Source organism: Pieris brassicae, chromosome 1 (assembly GCF_905147105.1).
Source record: "Pieris brassicae chromosome 1, ilPieBrab1.1, whole genome shotgun sequence".
NCBI classification, from domain to species: Eukaryota; Metazoa; Arthropoda; class Insecta; order Lepidoptera; family Pieridae; genus Pieris; species Pieris brassicae.
The window spans coordinates 14,092,668-14,117,801 of NC_059665.1; the positions used below are offsets into that span (position 1 = coordinate 14,092,668).

The 25,134-nt window shown below is 36.2% G+C and overlaps 2 protein-coding genes across 5 annotated transcripts; one reads left to right on the top strand and one right to left on the bottom strand.

Moving 5' to 3' along the window:
• Positions 1–99: 99 nt before the first annotated feature.
• Positions 100–4,570, bottom strand: LOC123708668. 2 transcript variants are annotated; one of them, XM_045659501.1, is made up of 4 exons: positions 4,556–4,570; positions 777–1,078; positions 579–686; positions 100–473 (listed from the first exon to the last, which is right to left on the bottom strand). In XM_045659501.1, the coding sequence occupies exons 2-4, from the start codon at positions 1,044–1,046 to the stop codon at positions 159–161; spliced, it is 693 nt and encodes a 230-aa protein (XP_045515457.1). In that variant the 5' UTR covers positions 1,047–1,078; positions 4,556–4,570; the 3' UTR covers positions 100–158. The 2 variants fall into 2 exon arrangements, with proteins under 2 accessions (XP_045515457.1, XP_045515449.1); XM_045659493.1 differs by lacking the exon at positions 4,556–4,570 and adding an exon at positions 1,199–1,315.
• Positions 1,850–24,534, top strand: LOC123708626 (probable cytochrome P450 301a1, mitochondrial). 3 transcript variants are annotated; one of them, XM_045659430.1, is made up of 8 exons: positions 1,850–2,551; positions 15,902–16,095; positions 16,731–16,932; positions 17,243–17,405; positions 17,784–17,953; positions 18,300–18,378; positions 22,747–22,944; positions 23,817–24,534. In XM_045659430.1, exons 1-8 carry the CDS (start codon positions 2,079–2,081, stop codon positions 23,922–23,924), a joined length of 1,587 nt encoding a protein of 528 aa, XP_045515386.1. In that variant the 5' UTR covers positions 1,850–2,078; the 3' UTR covers positions 23,925–24,534. The 3 variants fall into 3 exon arrangements, with proteins under 3 accessions (XP_045515386.1, XP_045515395.1, XP_045515403.1); XM_045659439.1 differs by lacking the exon at positions 1,850–2,551 and adding an exon at positions 5,259–5,359; XM_045659447.1 differs by lacking the exon at positions 1,850–2,551 and adding an exon at positions 14,032–14,287.
• Positions 24,535–25,134: the final 600 nt, after the last annotated feature.

Genomic DNA, 25,134 nt, shown 5'->3' on the forward strand with positions numbered 1-25,134 from the left:
AAAATTACTGTCCTATCCAAAAACATAAATCTCTTTTTATATTAGTTTCGACAACATTATTTAGTTCTGATTATGAAACATTACAAATAAAAAACAATATTCAATGACTTTTTCTTATAATTGTAAACAATTTAAATAATCTCTTCTAAAATCCTAACTTAAAAGATTTCTGGCTTGAGATTATTGGGATTCAATGGGTTATTTTGATCATATAGCCATAGTATATCAATAATTTTCATCGAGATTTTTGTTGCTTCTAAGGAGTCCAACTGACTTAGTTTTCCAGTGACAGCTTTTCCAATTTTATTATTTTTTAAATTATTAAGACCAAAGGCATCATTTTGAACTCCTTTAAATACAGATAACAAGCTTTCCGCAAAATTTCTACATGGTATTCTCAAATCTGTATTGCTTTCTGAAGAGTTATCTTCGCTTTTGCTGTCTATTACAGGTTCTTCTATATCTGATAGATTCTGCAAGAAAATGTACGTACTTTTCAAATTTTTTGCACTTTTACTGAATACTCTGTAAATTCATCACAAATACTTTTCACTATAAAGTTAAAAAGTTTATTTTACCTCTGTAGATATTTCCTCATTTACTCTGGATACCCCATGGTGTAAGCTTTTCGTTACTTTAAGCAAAAACTGACATGGTTCCCACAAGTGCCAGTTAACTTTATAAGCCTTAAAATATTTTTTACATATTAAAAATAGACTTTTAGTATATTGATTGTAATAGTATATTTTGTGTATAATTATCACATTAAATCTTACCTCATTTTCAGCTGAACTAGTTTTAAGTTTTCTTAAATAATTTGCAAATGTTGATCTGATATTTGTCCATCTCTCTTTAACAGCTTGGCCAGAAAATGCATCTCCATATTTTGCTGCAAATTCAGCATATGTGTTATCTTTAGTTTCACTAGAAGTATATTTGGGATGCTTTGGATGCCAAATATTTGGCTTGCTTTTTATGAATTTCACTAAATTTAAGTTCATTTTTCTGGTCCAAAAGACTTTTTCTTTTTCAAAATCCGATAACATTATGTCTACGCACTACTAGATCATTTAAATACCTGCAATATATTTTCAAATTTTAGCTTGTCTAAACTTTCTCTTAATAATAACTAAAAGTTATTCAATATTGTTTATTATGATTTTTATTAGTTTTTGTGTTGTTTTAATTTTCAAGGTACCACCATAGATGAAGACAGAAGTATGAAGTAGACAATGAAGATGCGATCACAGATATATATTATTTATTGAGGGAGCAGATTAGTTTTAGTTTTAACCACAGATTGTGGTTCGGTTATTACAGTTTACGCCGCTTTAGTATATGAAGTTTAAAAACTGTTTCTATCGAAGATAGTAGTTTTTTCTATAGTCTCATTGAAAATGAATTATACAGACTGTCAATACTAATATTATTATATAGTTCAACTTATTACAAGTACAAGTAATTTTATAACATACGATGCCTCAAAACGTGTTAATAGACAACGTTATGTTTTGATTGTTTTTTTAATAGAATTAGATCGGTGCAAGGCAACATGCATGACCCGTGACCCGTGATTGTATAGTCACGTAACAAAGCGTGAGCTAATGTCATTGTCATAAAAATTCATTGCAGGTAAATATATTAACGAGCCATTTAGCGAATTAAAAATAATATTATCAAGTACTGGTTTTTATATATTTTATTTATATATAACATTCACGAATTGACACGGAATAGCAGTTAATTTAATATTGGAGCGACAATTTTGTATTATTTCTCTCGTATATTACACAACAGTCAATTTGAGAAAAATACATGAAAATAGTTTTAAATATTATTCTTACACATTTGTAAAAGCGGATCGGAATTAAAAAGTTTTTATTAAAAAAAATAAAAACAAGAGAATATGTTCGTCTGATCGACCGACGTTACCGTGAAACAAGTATAGTAGAAAGTTTAATAAAAAAAGAGAACGCTTGTCCGTGACTGCAATGCCAGATGCCACCCAACGGTAAATCTGCCGTAGTAATCTCGCGCTACCAGTCACCGACAAACCTCCGAACGAGGCGGCCTTAATTATGGGCCGTTCGCTTCAGTCATTCACGGGTTACGTCCGCCCTTTCTCTATCATCGGGTCACGTCAGGCATCAGGATGCCCCTTTTCAAAACGTCAACGTTCCCAAATAGCACCCACCGCCGCCCTTACCGACGAAGTATTCTCAAACGCAAAACCCTACTCAGAGGTGCCCGGCCCTAAACCCATCCCCCTTTTGGGGAATACGTGGCGAATGGTACCAGTCATTGGTCAATTTGATATATCTGAGTTCGCGAAGGTAACACAACAGTTTCTGGATAAATATGGAAGGATTGTGCGCCTCGGTGGATTGATTGGTAGGCCGGATTTGTTATTCGTGTATGATGCTGATGAGATTGAGAGGATGTATAGGCGTGAAGGACCGACTCCGTTTAGGCCTGCCATGCCTTGCCTTGTGAAATACAAGTCTGAAGTGCGGAAGGATTTTTTCGGTGATTTACCAGGAGTTGTCGGAGTGTGAGTAATTTATTTTTTAATACAAGTTATTCCAAGATATAATTCAATTAGATTCATATTATGTGTGATTAACATAATAATAAAACTTTATTCATGATATAAATATGGTGGCGACAAATTGGGGGGACTGGGGGTTAGACCAAAATTCATATAGGACCTTAGGTATGCATGAATGTATAAGTATTCTATATTTGTAATAATCTATAAAGAATGATTTATTTGCTATAAATATTTATTAATTTAAAGAAAACACTTTTTTACTGGATTGAAGCTATGTATTATTATAAAGTTATTTATTTTACATAATTTTACGTTTCGCGTGCTATACAGCGTGCTTGGTCACGGTGTAAGTTTATAATAATACATAGTTTTCTTTAAATGTCTAAATGCTATGTTTTAATAAAAGACAATACAACATTTATTTAATTTCCCGAATTACTTCCTAATTAATTTATCATGTTCCGCGACGGCAAAAATGGTGATAATTTCACTCGTTATTGTTTTAAAACATTAATATAACTAAACGTGTCGTTTTATTAACCTTAAAACAGAATACTTAAAGCTTCGTGATAATTATAAAAATTTGCTTAAAATTTGACGCTTTCAAGACTACTTTCCCGGTAACTTTCACCAAGTTAATCACGATAGCTACATTAACTTTGTTTGTACATGAATCTCAGTGTGTGTTACACGAATGTTGCTCTAAGATCTGATTTAGTATTTCATGTAGGGAGTAACTATTAATGTATTCAAGGAAGACAAAATATTTAAAAAAAACATCGTTCGGTATTTTATAATAAAGGTCAGAAAAAAGTATATAAATGAAGCGTCATATTCTTTCATAAGCGTTCTGGTTTCTTATATAGACAAACACTTACATTGTATGAACAACAAGATAAACCAACAAAAATCGAGTAATTTCGACGTTTTGAGGGTTAAATCGAGTGAATATGGCTTTTTAATATAATATGGAGGTTAATTTTCAAAAACAAAACTAAGTTCCCAAAGTTGTGGCCTACCAAACAATAAAATCGTATTCTAGCCAATAAAATTGATTTAGTGATTGTACTAGGTTAGATGTCAAACCACTTAGAGGTCAAATTTGAAGCCATGGTTGAATTTCGAATCATTCTAAATACATTGCAATCTTAAAAATCAATAATTAAGTAAAGCTAGATATTTTAAATTCAATTTTTAAACATTATCAAAAAATTCAGAATCTAGAATACCATTATTCTAAATTCAAAATTGATTGACGTTGATTCTACCGTAATATTGAAAAAAATTAGTAAGTAAATTGGTTAACGGAAACCGGCTTCCCTTAGACCTAAAAAGTCGACGGCGTGTGTCAGGCATAGGAGGCTCATCACCTACTTGCCTTATTAGATTATCAAATAATCATGAAACAGATACAGAAATCTGATTTGACGATTATTGGTTTATAAGCAACTCTAAGCTAAGGTAATCTTAAGTTTACCTTAAGTCTGGGCCGGATTTAGAGGTCGGAAGGCCGTGGGCCAGCTAGGGGATTAGGCCCCATGGCTCCAAATTAGTTTCCAAATAAAATTACCAATTTTTTAGTTTTTCATTCTATGTGTAAAGTAGATTAATTTACCAACCATAAGAATACAAATGCAGATCAATGATTTCTGTTAATATTTAAGAACAATATAATCCTGTTTGTACAGAGGTAAAGGTAAAACAGTGAAAAAAAATATCTAAAGAAGTGTTTACTAGTTTTAAAAATGTTTTAAATTCCGAAGTCTCTATTGTAAGGGCCCCTCTTTTGTGAATGCTCCACTAAATCTGGCCCTGGGACAGTAGATATTTATAAACGTATATACTATATATCTTCAGTAAACATCTCATAAAATATAACCTTGCTACTAGTAGGTGTAAATGTATGCTGGGTCACGTTTGTGTATTACTTAGGGCATAACTTAGACGTAGCCTCTGCTTGTTATCCAACCAAGTAATACGATACATGGATGTTTTAATACTTACACTGTGTTTAGTGGTTGACTACTTATTTGATTAAACACACATATATATAAAAATAAATACAAACATCACTTTAAACAAAAATGTGCTCAATTCTGCTATAAGTCACCAGCGATACCCATACCATATTGGAGTGACAGCTATGCACTAAACAAAACAATAACAATTATTTTAAAGTTTAAAAAAAAAAGAATAAATACTACCAACATAAACCAATATATCGATTACACTTAACAACTATTTTGCCACACTAGTTTGAAACTATAACACAATTCAAATGGAGCGTCCTCACCCTAGTATAATTGAATTTTATCAAAGAGTTTTCAATCGGATAATCCTCCCTAATACAGTATTTTCGAGACTTGTTTTTCTGAATATGTAGCTTGATACTCATGGTATTAAATGTCACATTTCTTTTCAACCTTCTGACGGATTCAAAGTTATGTTTGTCACATTGACATCCAATACACGTTTATTATATTTACTATAATATACTTCAATTCAAAAAAGGAATTCACGGTTTGTTATACTCAGAACATGACACAGTTCTTATATCGTGAATGCCTGACTTAGTTATTTATTTTGACGTTTTGTTCTTAAATTGTTTCCTCTAATTTTTAGTTTTTCAATAGAATCTTCTATAGTTTAACTCCATTTTCTGTGGAAAATATACGAACGCTTAACATTGTATCTGGGTGCATGGAATTGCTTCAGTCAATGGTACCAGTGAAGCCATTTTCGACCCCCTGTAACTTCGTTCTGGATAAAGTGAATTTTCAGTTACCAAGCAGGGATTGTATAAACACGGTATATTTTATTATTAGTAACCATATCAATATTACAAATCTTTCATGTTTTTAATATATATTTTGACTTAGCAATCGTACTAAACGATGTAATTTAATTTAACACGAATTAATAATTAGTTGTGTTTCCATGTGATGGCAAAGTCAGTGCATTTATTACAAGTACTATTGACACGTAATTTTCAATATTTTTTACAATAATATTTTCTGACGAAGATATGTTTTATAGACTGTATCTATGAGTACAAGTACTGTATTTAGATACATATCCTATATCCATCCTAAGATTAGCCCGGGCTAAAAGCATTATAAAAAGAAATAAATGGTAATTTTTTTTTATAAAATAGGGGGCAAACGGGCAGGAGGCTCACCTGATGTTAAGTGATACCGCCGCCCATGGACACTCTCAATGCCAGAGGGCTCGCGAGTGCGTTGCCGGCCTTTTAAGAATTTGTACGCTCTTTTCTTGAAGGACCCTAAGTCGAATTGGTTCGGAAATACTTCAGTGGGCAGCTGGTTCCAGATAGCGGTGGTGCGCGGCAAAAATTGCCTTGAAAAACGCTCAGTCGTGGAACGGCGGACGTCGAGGTGATACGGGTGGAATTTTGTATTCTGCCTCGACGTCCGATGATGAAACTCAGCTGCAGGTATTAATCCGAACAACTCCTCTGAACACTCTCCATGGTAAATGCGGTAGAAGATGCAGAGTGACCCCACATCTCTACGCAACGCCAAAGGATCGAGCCGCTCCGAGAGGGATTGGTCATCGACGATTCGAACCGCTCTTCGTTGGATACGGTCAAGTGGAAGGAGCTGGTACTGGGGAGCCCCCGCCCAGAGGTGAGAACAGTATTCCATGTGGGGCCGTATTTGCGCTTTATAGAGTTGCAAGCGGTAGCCCGGAGTGAAGTACAGTCTCGCCTTGCTGAGCACACCAAGCTTTTTGGAGGCTAATTTAGCCTTTCCCTCCAAATGACCGCGAAACTGAACGTCGTTCGATATGTCAATGCCAAGTATTCCGATGCTGGCTGTGGCTTCAAGAAGAGTGTTTTCGAAAAGAGGAGTAGCGACAAAGGGTATTTTTTTCGCGGAAAACGCGCAAACTTGTGTCTTCTTGGGGTTAAATTGGACTAGGTTTAGTCTACCCCAGTCCGAGAGTCCACGTAGTAGAGTTTCGACTTCAGACACAAGTTTGTTCCGGTACTCATCGACAACTGCCCGAGAAATACCTGCCCGGCCAGTGTAAAGAGTATCCCCAGTGCTGTCGTCCGTATAGCAATGAATGTTGCTAAGTTGCAACATGTCATTGATATGCAGAAGAAACAGGGTCGGGGATAGAACACAGCCTTGTGGGACCCCAGCATTCACGGGTTTAAGGTTGGAACATGCTCCGTCGACGACGACCTTGATGCTCCGATCGGCCAGAAAGCTGGAGATCCAGTCGCATAATTTCTCGGGAAGCCCGTAGGCTGGAAGCTTCGAGAGCAGTGCTTTGTGCCACACCCGATCGAAGGCTTTCGCTATGTCCAAACTAACCGCTAGCGCCTCCCCCTTGGACTCAATTGCCTCTGCCCATCTATGTGTAAGGTATACTAGAAGGTCACCAGCCGAACGACCACGACGAAAGTCGTACTGATAATCGCTAATCAGCTGGTGGCCCTCTAGATACCTCAAGAGCTGGCCATTAATAATGGATTCCATTATTTTGGAGAACAAGGAGGTTATAGCTATTGGACGATAGTTGGACGGATCAGAGCGATCGCCTTTTTTAGGGATCGGATGTATCGAAGCGGTCTTCCAGCACTTCGGGACAGTGCCGAGCGAGTACAGGTACCGGAATAGGTGCGTCAGGACCGGAGCCAACTCAGGAGCACAAGTACGCAGCACAATTGGAGGGATACCATCCGGCCCGCTCGACTTATGAATGTCTAAGGAAGATAGTGCCTTGCGAACAGCACGTTGCCGGAATGTGATTTCCGGCATTGAATAATCACACCGCGAAATCGTCGGTGGTGATCCCCCTCGGTCATCCAAAGTCGAGTTGGACGCGAAGAGACAGCCCAAGAGGTCGGCCTTCTCCTTCGCAGTGTGGGCGAGCGAGTCATCCTCCCTGTGCAGCGGTGGAATGGATGGCTGACAAAAATTCCCTTGTACAGCTTTGGCGAGAGACCAGAAGGCTCGAGTCCCCGAAGGGAGTTGGGCCAATCTCTCGCCAAATCTGGCGATGTGCTCTGACTTTGCTTTAGCGATTTTCCGTTTGTAGGACCTGGAGGCTGAGTTATATGCTTTTTTATGTTCGCTGGTATTGGCATCACGAGATATCGCCGCTTCCGCCCATGCATTAAAGCATTCTCGCTTTCGACGCGATGCTGCCTTGCAAGAACGCTTATTTTTTTAATATTTACTAAATTGAGAAATTAAAAATCTGTATGTCGTCATAACCCACAAATAAATGTAACATGTATTTCCATATAGATTTCTGACCATAACTACACTTCGTTTATAATTCTTCTTGAACTTGCTATAATTTCGTGATATAAGTAAAATCCTTGGCCCATTAAAATGTCATTGAATATGAATTGCGATAAAACAAATGGCAAAGTCAACCATGTTAGATGTATATTTAGCACTATTAGCACTTCAGTGAGTTAGCGCGCATGGCATAATATGACATCTTTGTTATAAGGAATATTTTAAAATTACATATACGAGTAATTTTAATAGGCAAATAATAATCTTCACGTGCCGGATATAACGTATGAATAATTAAGTAAATAGTGTTCTGTCTATTAAGACTTTTACTAGTTTCAATTATGTGTTGCTTTCGCATGTTTAAAACATCAACAAACAAGTTTTTTGAAGTGAAATTTCTTTATCGGCGTTGTACAAAAATCTACCGTCCCATTTTTCGGTTACGCCTTACATTATTCCGTTACGCGCCATCTTTTTCGTGTCCCTACCACGGTTGATTCGTAAAGATTCGAAGCCATTAATAACAAAAGTATATACTAACGATAACAATGATAATAATAATTCTATTACAATTAATGAAATTCTGTAATAATCTTAGTAGTAATAAGTGAAAATGAAATAATTGTATTATTTGTATTCATGTCTATGATAATAAAAGCCTTTTGTTAATCTTTATATTATTTAACTTTATTTAACCAATTTCTGTAAAGTTGCATACAGAGATCGTTTTTCGGTACCATAGCAGGACCGGGACCGGGACCGGACAGGTTAAGGACCGCGACAAATGAATATAAAAATAGTTTTTCAATTTACTTTTTATGTTAGTTAACGTTAGGCTACCTAATTACTGACTGGGTAGTCAATTTATTAGCTGCGGTAGCTAATACCTCACCGTTCTCTCGCCATATATGTACGTTGTTTGCTCTCGATGTACAGAACCGAACTTGCGTCTACCGTCTTAACGCTCCGGTCTACGTCATGCTTAACTCGTTTTCTTGTGTATGGCACGCAAGTGTATTGCTTCGATTTCTTTAATTTGATTTAAGAAAACAAAAGCATGTATTTGTTACATGTAAATATAGTACGTTATAGATCCATTAGAGCCACTCTTTATTTAAATCTATGGTTCTGATTTGAGTGTTTAGTCCGTCGTTTCCTAACCATTTTTATGTCGGGTCTCACGTAAAAGCCAAAACGTTAAGTAAAACAGTCTTGCGACCCCGTCACTGTAAAATTATAATAATATGTATATATGGCGCCATTTTTAACAAATCTTTTGTTGAGTTACAAATGTAATTTGTATTTATTATTTTTCTACAAACTCGACCTCCCGATGGTTTATATAACTGTGCTTATCTAGTCTATGTTACTTCTATGAGGCCGTAGAGTTTTTATTATCTATTACATACAATTAATTATTGTAGACTTTAAACAGACTATTAATTAGATAATATTTTTTCCAAACTTTTGAAAATGAATAATAATAATCAAATGAATAAATTAGTATGATATTGATAAAATAAAACTCCGTTAAAGAAATAACTTAAAAACGTATTTCAACTGAGATGTTTGTCCTAGTTGGCAAGTGGGGCAAAGCGAAAGCGAGGTCTCACAAACGTTACTTCTAACGACTTTATCTAACAGTGATTTAATTTTAAGTAAAAATATTTTTTACAAAAATGTTATTATTCAGATTTTTTATGTTTAACTCTGCTTATAGAAAAGTTTTGTAAACAAATACACATTACACAACACATACGAATTGCTATTTATACCTATCTAAAGCATTTATATCTATACTAATATTATAAAGAGGAAAGATTTGATTGGTTGCATTGGTTTCAAAAGTACATGACATATTTGAAAAAATGATTCATTATGTTCTATGTGTAATTACGATTGTGTAACCCATGAAACTATTGACAATATACAGTTTGATATAATAAATAATAATAATAACTTTATTTGTGACCAAAGGGTTGTGACACAATTCATATATCGCTAGTCTGTACACAAGGGAGTCCCTGTGTCTTGGGTAACTAGATAACAATTATTCCGTGGTTCATGGTACATGTTTAAAACATTAAAAAAAGTAGTGTTAATCAAGAGTCTATTAGTAGTTTAATATATTAGATATATAAAAGTCTAATTACCGTAAAAAGGTTCAGATTTTCGTAATATGACCGAATCAATCCAGGCGAAACCACAGAGCATAGTTAGTATTTGATGGAGTATTTTTATTTATATACCAGGAATGATAATGATATCGCCACCCATGGATTTGGACATTGACAGAAGGTTCGTAAGTTCGTTGCCGGCCCTTAAAATATAGGGTTCTATTAAGCCATACTCAACACGTCAAATAAGACCAACGAATGAGGGAAGACATTAACGCGGTTGAAGCCTGCAGTTTCTTTGTTCTGGCAAAATATATAAATCGTTATTTATCTTCTATACCTACAATTTAATTTATATTCAAACGTGATTTTACAAAGCTTTTTTATGTAACAGGAGGCAAACGGTCATGAGGCTCACTTGATGTTAATTAATACCGCCTGCCATGGACACTCACGTTACCAGAAGGCTCGCAAGTGCGTTGCCGGCGTTTAGTAATGTCAATAAATAGAGATTTATGAATATATCTGTGGATATCATTTTCTCTACGTAAAAGTGAATAAATAAATAACGAGAACAGAGTCTTTGTCTATAACTCTTTAAAGATTAAAAATCCACAGACTAATTTAACTCACTGTAGGGTGCGATGTAAATACAGTAAAATTGTATGCACACTTGAAACCGGTAGAGGAGTGTCATTCTCGCATTCCAATTTCGAAACTCACAGTTTGAGTCAGGGTTAACTGATTTAAAATTTATTATCAGCTGTTTTACAACATTTTTTCTGAATATAATACTATTATGATGTATCGTATTTATTTTAAGTCTGTACAGTAATGTGTAAAGTTGCCATTTTGAACATTGAATTACCTTCATTCTCGCTATTAAATATGTCTCCATACAAAATAAAGTGTTATATTTATTATCTCTTAACCTAACGAAAGACATTTTAAATACTTAACATTGACAATGAGAAATGTTTTGGCCACCTTTATAGGTTTTTGCCGTTTCGCGCCATTGAATATGTAAAAGTTCCACGTAACCTTTTCTTTAATAAACTCTTCTATAATTCATAATTCTATAAACTCTTTAATAAACTTAAAAATAATTGAGTGGGAATAAATTAACTTAAAATTTCAGATTTTTTATTTACCCCACGTGACTGTCATATATACGTAAATATAACGATCAAATATATCATTTTTCTCTTAATGTAGCTCTTAGTAAATTTGGTTGTTTTCTTTCCTTCTTGGAAAGGAAAATAAATAAATTTGATCAGTAAGTGACCACAAATGTATAATCTGCACAATCCTTCCACAGATTCACATTCGTTATAATGGTATTTAGTCAAGATATAGATTCATCAATTAGGATATATCTATACAAATATTACCAAGCTAACGAGCTTATTTAGGATAGGTAGAACTGAAAGGTTTTGCGTTGGGTAGGTATTTAGGAACTTACTTACTTACCGGCAACGCACTCGCGAGCCCTCTGGCATTGAGAGTGTCCATGGGCGGTGGTATCACTTAACATCAGGTGAGCCTCCTGCCCGTTTGCCCCCTGGTCTATAAAAAAATAAAACCCCGAGACACAGCTAATACCGAACAAAAATAGTAAACCAAGTACTAAGTCACACGATTGTGAGAAAATGTTTACCGCATTGTTTCACGATTTGAAGTCACGCAGTATTATTGTCTATTTCTTATTCTAAAAGCGATTTCTTCGTCATAAGATGCGAAGTATGAGACGTGAATTGACTGCCAGTGTCTAGGAAAAACTCTCGATGACTCAAGATTATAACATAATAAATATTTTTTTTTATATTATTCTTGGGAAATAAAATAAACCTTAAACAATTAACTGTATCCATAGTACAAACCTTTGGCTGACACTACGTTTTGCGGGAGAACCTAGTTAGTTTAACCGTGAACCCGAGTTGAGAGACACAGTACTAGCTATCTTAAAAAACACACGACATATGTATATAATGTATTTAGTATTTAATTTCATGTATTTAAAGAACTAGTCATCTGACATTAATTGGGTGGTATCACTTAACAATAGGCTCCAGCCCGTTTGCCCACTGATAAATAACGAGAATTTATAAATACGTGTTTAGGCCTCTACTACTTTCTTATAGCTATATACTTTGGAAATAGCCATTGATAATCAGCATTTACAGATGTGCTTATAAACTTAAATTTAATCCAAACCTCTTTATTAAACTGATACCAAGATTTAAAACACGAAAAGCAGGGGGTAACGCTACCGGATGATAATTATAATAATTTAAAACAACAATAACAAACCTAGTTACACTGTACACAAAGAAAATTGAAAAGATCCCAAAAGACTTCCTGAAATGTATCTCCAATAATAAGTTTAATACCTATAAAGACGCGTGTGAACATTTTAAAATTAATACTTTAGACTTTCGACGAAAACAATACGATTGATTGCTACTACATGACATCATCTCAAATAAAATTAATTTTTATTCTCTCCTAGAAAAGTTGACCTTCCTTGTTTCACCGTGCTCTGTTTCATGTTCCTCACATGAACTAACTATCTAAAAAACTCAGTTTTGTATCGCACAGCCCGGACATACAACGACCAATATTTAAGCCTTGACTTGTTTAAGCTATCGTGGATTATCGTCAAAAGGTGTATTAAGAATATCCATAGCGCAAAATCACCTGAATCATGAGCATACTCCACATACATACCTTCACGTACTTACCCTCACTTTTACACTATCACACAACACATCCGAATTAGGTACCACTTAAATGTATTGAATAATTTTTATTTGTTTGTTTCCTTTTGTTAATTTTTGAACCTTTTTGTAGTAAAATGTATTATGTATTCCATCTCTTGCTATATTTTAGGTGTATCTATTTATTATTATACATAATTTATGTTAGCTGTAGGATTACGAAATAAATATTGTCTATAGATTGTTGAACTCGAGTAACTGTTCTGACCTCATTTGTAGTTCATGAATGACTTTTAATCCTAATACCTAACTGCATTTAATTGTGATTCAACGTGAATCGCTACCGAAGACAAACTATAAATTATTCATGTAGCCGTTATGAAAGCGATTAGCGATATTATTAGATTGCAGCTAGAAATATTATTACAGAGATTTCTATTTCTAAATCTGTTACGCGAGTATCAAAAATTTTTATTTTTTTAAACTTATTCGTTTAAAAACTTCAATACAATCCGTATTTTTAAACAATCGTATCCACGCTTTGTCATGGCAAATTTGTAAAGAAGACTTTACTTGGAATGGGAAAAAGAAAGAGAGGACTAGCAACTTGAGAAGATGGAATAAAAAGGAAACTTGGAAAATTGTTGCGACAAGTGGAAGAATTTGACGAAGGTCGAGTACTAGTGAAAAACATGGTAGTGTAGTACTCGAATCACTTTTTGACATTTTATGGATCAGACACTGACAAAGTTAGGCTATTATTAAAAAAAGTAGTAGCTATGTAAAACAGAGAAGAACAGATTAACAATAACATAACTAGCTGGCGTCCGAATAATTTAATTTTTGAATAATATAATTGTTCCACGCCTTACAATTATTATAGCATCCGATGCCAATAATGCCAGCATTACAACACGCTTAGTAACTAACAATCAATGTTTTAAATTATTCACTTCTTAATTGATGAAACCAATTTGGTTTTGAGGTTAAAGAAACCTGATCACCAATTTGCATACTACATCTATAGCTTACAGGAATATTCCCCTTATTTCTAAAAACCTTCTAGTTCGTGGTCTAATGATTACTTGGTGTTAAGCTGATCATTGTAGTGTGAGTAAAATGAGAATTTGCAATGCAATAAAAAAATTGCGACTATTTTATACCTAAACAATAAGAAATTAAATCTCTAGGGCAGCCCGTCCCTCTACCCACTTGGTAACGTACTTGCTTATTTCTTAACAACTATCCGTCTAGAACTACCTTCGTAGGTCAACAAGGTCTACAAGTCGGAATTATTTATACATTTTATTGATCAGTTCAAGTGGGTAGTTCGGGTTGCGTGTGTCAACACAAATCCCGTATTTATATTTCATTTAAAAATATTATTCGTGGAAAATAGTTCAAATATATGTATAAAAGTCATAAATTAACACAAAGTGACTAGTACATATATAGTTTAGAGCAAAATACGTCAAAAATAGATGTAAAATAAACTGTGAACAGAACAACTAATTATAAATTTATACGCGGCTAACTTTGTTCAAAATGACTATATTTTCTATAAATCTGTGATTTAGGAAGTGCATTATAGTGAATTGTGATACTGTTGTGTTGATTTTATCGGTAGTGCAAACCAATACCTACGTGACTAACTAAACAAGTAGTAGACATTCGCGACAAATGTCACTACAAATTAGCACCTATATCAAAATTTCAATACCATTGATAACCAGTTAACCGTTTGCGTAGACCGATGATAATCTCAAGTTCAAATCAGTTTTTGTCTTGAACTTCTTTTTCTTTTTTGTAATTAAATACTAATAAAATACAGAGTTATTTATTAAGTATTTTGAAAAAATAAATAATAAATTATTATTATTTATTTTTTCTATTTATTTAAATAGAATATGGAGGAAATAAAAAGTATTTTAAAAGCAATGCAAAAATCAATCAATCAGCAAACTGAAAGAGGATATAAAAGAAACTATCTATAAGTTAATATAAATGAAAACATTTAATAGCTAGAAACCAAATATTAACTTTTGGAAGAAAAATTGGAAGTATAACTAATAAAAATTAACCACTTAGAGAGACCAATTAGGAGGGAAATTTTACTCTTTTTTGGACTGACAATACAGAGCTCTTGACAAAATTTAAAAGTTAAATGTGATTACAATGGCATTAAGTGTGTTAGGAGGCTTGGTAAAAGAGCAGAAAAAAAGCAGACGAATAGTCCTAACGCTTTCTACAGTTAGACTCAGTTGATATTCAATGCCACCGCAACCCAATCCTTTTTGACACAAATAATATAATACAATAACAATAACAAGCGCGCCCTCCACCTCTCCCACTACGGCCAGTCCCCGCGTGAGAGCCAGATCACAACATCATAGCAAACATCAGTCAGAATCAATCAATCGGAATGAGTATGTGTCCTAAATTTAGTCTTTGTAGACGCATATATTTCAATTATTCAAGCATATTCCCCTACTAGCGACTCCAATCATAAAGGGATGTCGTTGTTTTACGACCAACTTCAACACGCTATTGATCAAAGCAACATAATCTTTATTCTGTTGGGAGACTTCAAAGCTTGTGTAGGTCAGCAGCAAAAAATGTAGAACGCATTGTTATCCCAAAACAGATGGCTCCCATTTGGAGGAGGCATATACTCAATAAGAGGTCCTTGAAAAATAAAAATGAAATATATATATATTTTGTGTGTGCATATTTTGTCAATTTTTCAAGGAATAAATGAGGCTTAGTTATTAATTATTGATCAGTTCAGGGAAATTTGCTCTCAGAGCAAGTAGGGACCTCTATGTAAATAGTTTTTTGTTTACTTTACGGTTGTTATATACTGTACGTAAAAGACAAATAGGGCGGTGGTCTAACTGGTATTGAAGTACTGATTTATGTACATACACCTAAGTAAACACATACGGAGTAGTTTTAGTGTACTTTTAAAACCCGAAAATTTAATAATTGTTCTCTTTAAATTCTGCATTTAAAATAATCGTATCACCTATAACGCGATCATAAAATATATCATAATAATTATAAAGTTTATATTTTGCCTTATAATATTGTATTTTACTGGTTTACATGCTGCATGTATTGGCCATCCTTGGAAGAGACTGGTGCCTATAATCGGAGCAGCTTTTTGTGGATAGAAAATATACGGAATACATACTATGACTAAAGTAACAAACAAAATAAAAACTTGTTTCGTTTCAGTCACGGAGAGCAATGGCGCACATTTCGTTCGAAGGTGCAAAGACCAATTCTGCAGCCGCAGACGGTGAAGAAGTATGTGGCACCTATCGAGATGGTGACGGAAGACTTCATTAGATACATGGAGAATGCAAGAGATGAGATTGGAGATTTGCCGAAAGACTTTGACAATGATATTCATAAGTGGTCTCTTGAATGTGAGTATTTATTGAATTTATAGTTTGTTTATTGCATTCGCATTTTTGGAATCAGTTAAAAGGTTCAATAGACATTCAAAAGGAGTAAGAATTTATATTTAAAATGTTAAATAAGAGCGAATAACTTTTTAAAACTCAAGTTAAATAATTTTCATGTAAAATGTAAATTACATTACCATAAAATTGAATTTTTTTTCAAAGTTCAAACCTTAATACCACCGATAACAATGAGTAGAACAAATCACGCCATTTTGTTTAGCGTCTAATAAAATATTTATTAAATTTAATTAAATTTTGTCGATGTCAAACTTAAAAACGAATCGAACTTCTGTCCAAATCTATGAAAATGCAAAGCGCGAGCGATTACCGAGTAGCCGTATTTATCTGATTCAAATGAGTTGAAAACCCTTAATACCGCAGATTGATTGTATGAGTGACACAAATATCGCCATTTTGCGTCCAATAAACAAAACGACGGATTTAATCCAATACAAACATAGTCGATGTCGAATTTCAATTTTGTGCGAGCATGTGGCCGTGCCGATCTGTTTCAAATGAAGCGTTTCTCAAACGGAATGTGTCTGCAAGATTTATAGGATAAAAACTTAAAACTACTTCGACTATCAATATTTCAGGTATTGGCCGAGTCGCCCTAGATGTTCGACTAGGTTGTCTATCAAATGACCTAACGAACAACTCAGAGCCCCAAAGGATCATCGATGCAGCCAAATTTGCACTTCGGAACGTCGCAGTATTGGAGTTAAAAGCCCCATACTGGAGATACATACCAACACCACTTTGGACGAAATACGTTAATAATATGAACTTTTTTGTTGAGTAAGTAATTTCAGATTTATAAAACTACTTTTAGGAAAAAATATTATATTGTTGTTGTTGTTGTTGGCTTGTATATTTTTATTGTTATTTTTGACTGTTAAGTATTTGCTTTATAAGGCGCATCTCTAGGCAAGATGGTGAATAAAGTCGCTATGTTCCGTATATCAATGTCAATACTAATCACTTTGGCATACGGAAAATCTCGACTGTGATCACCCGCTATTATTCCATAAGCTACCGCCATATTGTTTATAGAATTTATTATATTTCTCAACATTTGGATAAAACAGTAGATTAATAATCATTTCAGACTCTGTACGCGTTACATCAATGAAGCGTTAGAACGCCTGAAAACCAAGAAGGTGACGTCAGAGAACGATCTATCTCTCTTGGAGCGCGTGCTGAAGAGTGAAGGAGACCCAAAAATAGCTACCATCATGGCGCTTGATCTTATACTCGTTGGCATCGATACGGTATGGTATACTCGAGTTATAATAAAATTTGGTTAAATTATATAAACTGTTTTACAAATATTATGTGTATTTAGTAGTGATTCATAGTTTATTTCCGTTAAATAACAAGATTTAAGTATTTGTGTATGTAAATATGCACAAATTATGATAAAAATAATAATCTAGTGGCGCTAGAAACCCATATGAGTCTTGACCACAGATCTGTTTCTTTGATCCTCTTTAAATAGACATGTAGCTTTTTGCCAAAGCACAGACTATTAAACTTTAGATAAACTATTACCTGTGCACAGTAGTATAGATTAGATAGTCTTATACATTGAAATTAATAGTATAAAAGTGTATGGCATCAAACTTTTCTTAAAACACACATTTTGACAGATATCAATGGCAGTATGTTCGATACTGTACCAGGCAGCGACAAGAGTGAAGCAACAAGAGAAAATGGCCGAAGAAATACGTAAAGTACTCCCTGATCCTAGCAAGCCTTTGACGTACGCTGACTTGGACAAACTTCACTACACTAAGGCGTTTGTCCGAGAAGTTTTCAGGTTGGTATAATCTTTGTGAAACCAACTGCCCACTGAAGTATTTCGAAACAATTCGACCTTCGACCAACTGTCCTTCAAGTTCTAAAAAGCCGGCAATGCCTTCACCAGCTCTCTAGCATTAACAATCTCCATGGGTAGCGGTATGACTTTTGCAACTTTTCCTATAGTAAAAAAATATCTATGAACGTTTAACAGGGCTATTCTGTAAATATAATATTTACCGAATGGTAAAAAAACTGACTCTTTCGATTTCTATATCATTAATACAGTGACTTTATTCCGAAATTATTAGGACTCAGATGACACTTGTTGTCTGTGAAATATTACCTAAGTATTGAATTTTCAGAATGTATTCAACTGTTATTGGAAACGGCAGGACTTTACAAGAAGATGACGTCATTTGCGGATATCATATACCAAAAGGCGTAAGTACTATATTCTAAAACGCTAATTAAATTGACAACCATTTTTCAAGGATTACTGCCGTATGACGTTTCAGCGCTCTTTTTCAATCATACTTTTACAACCGTAACCATGGTAACAAACGCGTAACTAACTTTAATCTTTGTACACACAGTAATATATATATGCAGATGACAATTATAGGTCTTGACCTCAGATCTTCTTTTTTTTTTTTTTTTATAAAATAGGGGGCAAACGGGCAGGAGGCTCACCTGATGTTAAGTGATACCGCCGCCCATGGACACTCTCAATGCCAGAGGGCTCGCGAGTGCGTTGCCGGCCTTTTAAGAATTTGTACGCTCTTTTCTTGAAGGACCCTAAGTCGAATTGGTTCGGAAATACTTCAGTGGGCAGCTGGTTCCACATAGCGGTGGTGCGCGGCAAAAATTGCCTTGAGAAACGCTCAGTCGTGGAACGTCGGACGTCGAGGTGATACGGGTGGAATTTTGTATTTTGCCTCGACGTCCGATGCTGAAACTCAGCTGCAGGTATTAATCCGAACAACTCCTCTGAACACTCTCCATGGTAAATGCGGTAGAAGATGCAGAGTGACCCCACATCTCTACGCAACGCCAAAGGATCGTGCCGCTCGGAGAGGGATTGGTCATCGACGATTCGAACCGCTCTTCGTTGGATACGGTCAAGTGGAAGGAGCTGGTACTGGGGAGCCCCCGCCCAGAGGTGAGAACAGTATTCCATGTGGGGCCGTATTTGCGCTTTATAGAGTTGCAAGCGGTGGCCCGGAGTGAAGTACCGTCTCGCCTTGCTGAGCACACCAAGCTTTTTGGAGGCTAATTTAGCCTTTCCCTCCAAATGACCGCGAAACTGAACGTCGTTCGATATGTCAACGCCAAGTATTCCGATGCTGGCTGTGGCTTCAAGAAGAGTGTTTTCGAAAAGAGGAGTAGCGACAAAGGGTATTTTTTTCGCGGAAAACGCGCAAACTTGTGTCTTCTTGGGGTTAAATTGGACTAGGTTTAGTCTACCCCAGTCCGAGACTCCACGTAAAAGAGTTTCGACTTCAGACACAAGTTTGTTCCGGTACTCATCGACAACTGCCCGAGAAATACCTGCCCGGCCAGTGTAAAGAGTATCCCCAGTGCTGTCGTCCGCATAGCAATGAATGTTGCTAAGTTGCAACATGTCATTGATATGCAGAAGAAACAGGGTCGGGGACAGAACACAGCCTTGTGGGACCCCAGCATTCACGGGTTTAAGGTCGGAACATGCTCCGTCGACGACGACCTTGATGCTCCGATCGGCTAGAAAGCTGGAGATCCAGTCGCATAATTTCTCAGGAAGCCCGTAGGCTGGTAGCTTCGAGAGCAGTGCTTTGTGCCACACCCGATCGAAGGCTTTCGCTATGTCCAAACTAACCTCTAGTGCCTCCCCCTTGGACTCAATTGCCTCTGCCCATCTATGAGTAAGGTATACTAGAAGGTCACCAGCTGAACGACCACGACGAAAGCCGTACTGATAATCGCTAATCAGCTGGTGGCCCTCTAGATAACTCAAGAGCTGGCCATTAATAATGGATTCCATTATTTTGGAGAACAAGGAGGTTATTGCGATTGGGCGATAGTTGGATGGATCAGTTCGATCGCCTTTTTTAGGGATCGGATGTATCGAAGCGGTCTTCCAGCACTTCGGGACAGTGCCGAGCGAGTACAGGTACCGGAAAAGGCGCGTCAGGACCGGAGCCAACTCAGGAGCACATGTACGCAGCACAATTGGAGGGATACCATCCGGCCCGCTCGACTTATGAATGTCCAAGGAAGATAGTGCTCTGCGAACAGCACGTTGCTGGAATGTGATTTCCGGCATTGAGTTATCACACCGCGAAATCGCCGGTGGTGATCTCCCCCGGTCATCCAAAGTCGAGTTGGACGCAAAGAGACAGCCCAAGAGGTCGGCCTTCTCCTTCGCAGTGTGGGCGAGCGAGTCATCCTCTCTGTGCAGCGGTGGTATCGATGGCTGACAAAAATTCCCTTGTACAGCTTTGGCGAGAGACCAGAAGGCTCGGGTCCCAGAAGGGAGTTGGGCCAATCTCTCGCCAAATCTGGCGATGTGCTCTGACTTTGCCTTAGCGATTTCCCGTTTGAAGGACCTGGAGGCTGAGTTATATGCTTTTTTATGTTCGCTGGTATTGGCATCACGAGATATCGCCGCTTCCGCCCATGCATTAAAGCATTCTCGCTTTCGACGCGATGCCGCCTTGCAAGAACGCTTAAACCAGGGCTGTGACCTGCCACCGATCGGCACCGCAGAGAATGGAATAAAAAGTTCCATGCCCTGCAGAACCACTTCGGCGACAGAGGCAGCGACGGAATCTGGAGCTTCCGACGAAAAGCACATAGGCCCCCAAGGGTAGGACGCAAAGAAAGACCGCATCCCATCCCAATCTGCTGACCGATAGTGCCAAATACGACGACAACCCGAAAAACGGGGCCGAGGGGGGCGTGTAGTAGGCACAGTACTCCGGACCACACAATGATCCGATGAACCCAATGGCGGGTCAACAGAGACTTGATAGGTCTCCGGATGTGAGGTCAGCAGAAGGTCCAACAAAGAGGGTTTATGACCATCCACATCTGGTATTCGCGTAATCGCAGGGACCATTTGTGACAGGTCGTAAGCTAAAGCAAAGTCGTGAAAGGATCTTCCCGCGTGATCGGTGGTTTCCGAACCGAGCCAATCGGCATGGTGAGCGTTAAAATCGCCAAGTATCACGATTTCAGCGGTAGGAACCCCTTCGAGCAGGGAATCTGTAGCCATTTGGATGTGCTCAATGAGTCGCTCAGTTTCGGTATTTCCGCTATGGGACCTATACAGGCATGCGTAGAATCGCGGATGGTCATCGCAGTCTACGCGCAGCCAGAGGCTAGATAGGTCCCTTCCTTCAAGCGACCCGAGGCGACGAGAACAGATATCCTCTCTGACGTACACGCAAACTCCCGCCCGCGGCACAAATGAATGTTCCAATTTGTACCCCGGGTAGGAGAGGTAGGAAGTATCAGCCGGGAAGGATATCTGAGTCTCAGTAAGGAAGAATAAGGCCGGCTTCGCAGTTTCGAGGTGAAAGTGAACCGCGTTAAGATTAGAGTTGAGCCCCCTAACATTGGTAAAGTCCACTGAGAGCGTGGAAGGGGATGCCTTCGGTAAATTCTTCCGTTTGCCCCGAGATCGAAACTTATAGTTTTTTGAGCAGTTTTTGCCCACCCCAGAATACGAAGGGCAGCCTGTGCATCCACCACCGAATACTGATTGTTCCGATGATGGACGCTCAGAAGGGGATTCTCCACAGCGGAAACGTGTGGTACCCCCCTGGGGTAATCTCTGTTTAAACTGCATCTTCATATTCTGGGGGAGGGGGGAATTGATGGGCTCCGGGAGTCTCACTCACCGCACGAAACGCGAGTACAATAAGATGAACCTATTGCATCACTTCACGCCGGTTTTCTGTGAGACAGTGGTACTGCCCCGGTCGTGCCTGCCCGATTGGCTGAAGCCCGAAAGCAACAGCATGGCACTCCCACTTCTTTATTCTCACATCACTTTATCAGTAAGTGGGCCTTCTTAAATTATACATCCGTATATCTAGCCATTCAAACCGGACATATAGAAGATGCGTACACAAATAAAGAAAAAACTGCAACATTCTTTCAATTTTGTTTGAGTTAAAGGCATCAGGGTGAGATTCAATACCAAGACAGGTCCATAATCCATTTCGTGTCTTTAGTCACAATCTCGTTTTGAGTGCTGTCAAATCACATCACACCCAAAAGACACATCCTCTGAAACTGGATTTTCGTTTTAAGTTTGATTGACGTAAAATACTCACGTATGTGAACATTTATAACTTTCATGTTTGTATTTAGAGACTCTGAAAATCAAAATGCGAGGTAAAGTCTAATTTGCGGCGCCAAACAGACAATAATATATTAAAAAATACATATAATAATGAATAACACAAAACTTAACAAGGCTAATTGGTCAATTTATAAGTATTAAATGAATATCTTTGAAAATGAGGTTTTTTACAGATTTATGTATAATATATTTAAGTTTTAGCATTGAATATATTGACATCATTATCTGACTTCACAGATTAGTAAACAAGTTTTCTCTATGATCTTCTGGCAGTGTGAGTGTCTATGGCCAGTAGCATCTTTATAGCTCTGCCCGTTTGTTCTTTAAATGTACCCTTATTCGAACAAAATGTTTATATGGAATAGTTTAATAATACTAAATACTTTATTTATATGGCAATGTTACAAAATAGGATGTAAATACGCGCTCAAGACATAATAGTATTTTTTAATGTTTTACAGGTACAAGTCGTATTCCCAACGATAGTGACGGGTAATATGGAGCAATTTGTGTCAAATCCAAAGGAATTTAAGCCAGAGCGTTGGTTAGAAGGGAATGGGAGGTTGCATTCCTTCGCTTCTCTTCCGTATGGTTTCGGAGCACGAATTTGTTTGGGAAGACGATTCGCTGATCTCGAAATACAGGTTCTATTAGCTAAGGTTAGTGGTTTCTTTGAATTAAAAACTAAAAACAAAAATACTTTATTAGATGAATGATGTTTTTATCAGTGAAACTTTTTATGGATATATCCAATGCTTTAATTTTATGTTTATATTTCTTTTCTGACTTATACTTTTAGAGATGTATCTGTTTTGTTTCCCAAATGAATAAATAAATATATAAATGTTAATTGTCACAATTTTATTATTTTGAATTTAAATTTAAAAAAAAAGTTTTTAGAAGTTTTGAGTGTCAGAAAAAAATTACACAGAGTGTTCCTTTGTACCTCTTTGTCAAAATGGGTTCTTTTTTCATCACAACGAGACAGTTACTTTAGAATCGGTGCAATGTGCAATATTTTTATAAATAAGAGGGTTTTTATATATCAAATTGATGATTAAGGATTTTCGTATATTTTACGCAGAAATTACAGATAACAGTCTGTGAAACTCATGAATCAAAAGCATGGTTTCGTATTAATACCTCATATTGAAAGGATCATACTTATAAAGACAGCTCCCATATAACCTCACATAAATCTACCGCATATGACCGAAATATTCACTGGTTTATATGCCATAAAGGCGCGTTGCTTAGTTTGCTTCACTATTCCACCTTTTGACTTCTTAATATGTTTTTTCTTAACTGGAATCTCGATGTTAGCCCGAAGAGCCTTAACAACTCATCTTAGTCTGTTTTGGCGAGTATATCGGAAGCGTATTGCAGCCTGAAATCTGTAGAAATAAACAAAAAGCGTCATCTACAGTATTGCCGACGCCTGTGGTGCTACTATTAAAAATACTATTTTTTTAGCATATAACACTAAAATTCATTAGTGAGTTGAGGATAGTAATTAAATATTTTATTTCAGCTATTACGCCGCTATAGACTAGAATACCACCACGACCCACTGGAATACGCTGTGACATTTATGTATGCACCCGACGGACCTCTACGTTTGCGTATGATTGAACGATAAAAAACGATGGATCACAGTCTGCTTTAAATTGACACATGACAGTGACATTGCTAATCTACACCGACGCCTGGGAGCTTACTTTTCCTATCGTTCAGTTACGTTGTGTAGCTATGTAATGCAATGCGTTCATAAACGTATCTATACAAACGTTTTTGTGCATTATGAAATAAGTATAATATCCTAGTTTACATTCCAAGTACTAATGAAACAATCTTGCTGATCGAAGTTATCGTAAAATATATGGTTTGATAAGTTTATGTTTAATAAGTAAATTAATATAAAATTCTTGCCGCCAAAATACGACTTGGTCATGGCTTATGTCATACTTCTTAAACAAATTTGAAAAAGTGGGTCGTTTGACATTTAAACCAAAACGTCAATGCAGTAACAGACCACGTCATATGAATTAAAACTTGATATTATTACGCGATAAACTCGCAGGTTGGGGATTCCAGGTTTATTATTAGATCTTATGTATTGCCAAACTTAACTTGGTAACAATTCTTAAAACTTTCGAAATTTCATAAATTATTTCTCATACAATTATTAAAATATAGGGATAATCTACATGTAAATCATTTATATACGCGCTATATTAACAATAAATATACATCACACAAGTTTATGGATATAATATTTCTAAGTTATATATTTGTAAATAAATTATTTTTTACCTCGTTTTTGTTTTTTTATCCTCCCATTACTAAGCTCTGTATCTACAGTTTAATAACGTTATAGCTAATTTCCTTGTATTTGTATGGTACCAATTTATAGTAATTTTTGTAAACTAATTTAATAATTAAAAATAAGGTGATTTTGGCCCTTTATTATCCAAATTTTATACTCTTAAATTTATTACTTACTGCAAGTTTTCGAATGGCGTCGAAAGGACAAGAGGCAAGAATGCTGAAGTTTTTTAATATCTTCAAGTTTTTTATTTACCGTATTAGATAAAAATGTATACGAAAATTCTAGTGTATATAAAATACGAAATTAGGAGTAACCTGTATATTTTCCATCTCCCTTTACGATTATATGAATTTTTAACTAAAACAAAAAGGCGTATTAATTGAATTTATTTCCGCCTTTACAATGCTCTTATGTAAATAAAATATTTTAATCTATAAAAAACGTTACCCTCCAGTGAAGCATACATAATAAATATGACTGATGGGTGTGTCAAACGATCCCAATAATATTAAATTATTAT